Source organism: Nannobrachium achirus, assembly GCF_963921795.1.
Source record: "Nannobrachium achirus genome assembly, chromosome: 23".
NCBI lineage: Eukaryota > Metazoa > Chordata > Actinopteri > Myctophiformes > Myctophidae > Nannobrachium > Nannobrachium achirus.
In genome coordinates, this window is record NC_137830.1 from 10,418,139 (window position 1) to 10,420,757 (window position 2,619).

At 41.8% G+C, this 2,619-nt stretch overlaps 1 protein-coding gene across 1 annotated transcript in view; it reads left to right on the forward strand.

The window, feature by feature from the left end:
* Positions 1 to 1,139, forward strand: part of LOC308308746 (uncharacterized protein) — a gene marked incomplete at its 3' end in the record, with an annotated part of 41,399 nt that extends 40,260 nt beyond the window's left edge. The window contains exon 14 of the mRNA XM_080754199.1: positions 1,112 to 1,139. Within this exon, the coding sequence (XP_080610325.1) occupies positions 1,112 to 1,139 (28 nt within the window). The remainder of the gene's footprint in view (positions 1 to 1,111) is intronic.
* Between the last annotated feature and the right edge of the window lie 1,480 nt (positions 1,140 to 2,619).

Genomic DNA, 2,619 nt, shown 5'->3' on the forward strand with positions numbered 1-2,619 from the left:
AAAATGGCTAAAAGGATAGAAAGCAGTAAATGAAAACATTTTAGCGTGCCCCCAACCTGGGGGCATGCATGCAAATCAAAATTGTTAAAATCACTAAAATGATAGAAAGAAGTAGGCTAAATGAAAACATTTTAACAATCAATCTTTTCTTTTCTCTAATGACTATCTAAAATATGAACCCTTGCTGTAAAAAAACTAAAGTTGTCCTTTAAGAAGACTCCCAACTCTGACAGCAGTCCACTACGTGCCATCTGTTTCACTTCTCATCTCAGCAGTCGCTCTGTGAGAGCATGACATCAAGTTTGGTGGAATATCTTGTCTTGGAACTGAATATCATTTAGACATATGGTCTGAACATTTGGTTCAGATCTTCATAGTGTGTAAATAAAACCCCGGTTGATTTTAAATCCTCCAGAAAGGCGTGCGGGTGATGGGGATGTCTGACAGCTGTTTTACACTTTTGACTCAAAAGTAAAGTGTTTTACGCTTTTGACTCAAAAGTATTCAACTACCTAAAGACTCAATCTGTAGTCCAACCGTTAACATGCTGTAGGTGTAGAGAGTTACACCAGTTAAAGTAAGGAATCATGTGAAAGAAATGACTGACAATCGACAATCCTACAATAAATGTGTGAAATCTCTGACTGTCTGCCAATCCGTCTGTAAATAACAGATTCATAAATCAATCCCCGTTTTGGGTGCGTCATATTATAGGCGAACATTTTCAAAAATAGTGAACATATAGACAATTTATGAACTCACTACACGTTGTGAGCTTGTAGATATTCACACAACAAAGTAACGTTCAAGTGGTTAATCGATTCATTGATCGATACATCTACAAACAGTATCTCAAAACAAGTCTATATCTATATTGCGCAAACCTTTTTAATCAAACAACGGGTCGAACTATATGCTCAATAGACACCACATCTTTATACTTTTGCGATTTTGACCTGAATTGGATTTTTATCTCTATTTATTGTATTCCTCTATCTCCTCTTGTACCTTTATCTAGAGTGTATTCTGTTGCCTCTGCTACGACCCTGCTTCCTCTCATGGCATCGATAAACTACATTCTACATTATCTCATCTTTCCTCCTCTCCTCAGAATCATCGACCCTATCTTTAAGCTCTAATCCTGTGCTAAATGGCCTCCTGTGTCGCTGCATCAGTGACAGTGAAAGCTGATCTGGGATCGGCGACACCAAGTCATATAAAGTTTCACTCTGCGACCCCGAGAGGTCAGGCCTGATCCTGCTGTTGATCAAACACAGCTAAGTAAAGACTGTAAACGTTCACAAACACATCATGCATAATGCCTCACACATTAACATAGACTTACATGAACATATACAGTACACACACACACACACACACACACACACACACACACACACACACACACACACACACACACACACACACACACACACACACACACGTGGGACTGAGTTACCAGGGCCCACGGTGGAGGGGCCTTCATTATTTTATACTTTAGCTTTTGAAAAATAGCAGATCTACAAGCTCACAGTTTTGAAAAGTTGTGAAAATATGTGCAAATCTTTGAATGAATGTATTTTTTAAGCAAACATTTGTAACTACAATTTTGCTTCTGGGGGGTACCTGGAACTAAATATTTTGAGATGGGCGTCTGTGGCCAAATACGTATCATTTTGGGGGTCTTTCACGTGGAAAATTGACATAGAAAAACCACTGACATAGAAACAGGTTTTTCAAAAAACCTTAGAAGGATTTAAAATATTCAAAGACAACATTTTCACGATTTTTCAAAAATAGCAGATCCACAAGCTCACAGCGCGGCTCTCGGAGCCGCGCTGTGAGCTTGTAGATCTGCTATTTTTCAATAGTTGAAGAACCCAGGGCCCAGAATTTGGTGCGACACCCCTGCACACACACACACACACACACACACACACACACACACACACACACACACACACACACACACACACACACACACACACACACACACACACACACACACACACACACACACACACACACATCACTCTACTTTTAAGCCATTTTCCCCTCTCTTCTTCAAATGTTAACCCTAACCCTAACTAAGCCTGAGTTACAGTAAGCCTGAGTAATTGCGTGCCGGCGTTTTTTTGCACCAGAAATAGTCGACCCACAAGTCCACGAGGTGTCGCGCTATGACGCGTCGTGGGCTTGCACATCGACTATTTTCAGTGCACAACTAATTATAAATGAGGCATAACTCCGACCTCCGACCCCTAAACCTGACCTCCGAATGCCTTATCCTGACCCCCCCCCCCCCCCCCACCACCACCACCACCTGAATCTGTTCTTAACTGTAAGCCTACCGTAAATCCCCCCCCCCCCCCCCCCCCCCCATCTTTTCCTAGCCATAAAACCAGGAACATTTGTTCTTGGCCCTCACAATCAGGGGTGTCACACCACATTCTGGGCCCTGGGTACAAGGATTCACTGCGGGCCCTTCATAGGGGGAGGGTGTTTAACCCATTGAGACTGGGAACGCATTATTACGAATTATTTTGTGCTTTAACTTTTGAAAAATAGCAGATATACAAGCTCACAGTAGCTAAAGTATAAAATAATTAAGGCCCCTCC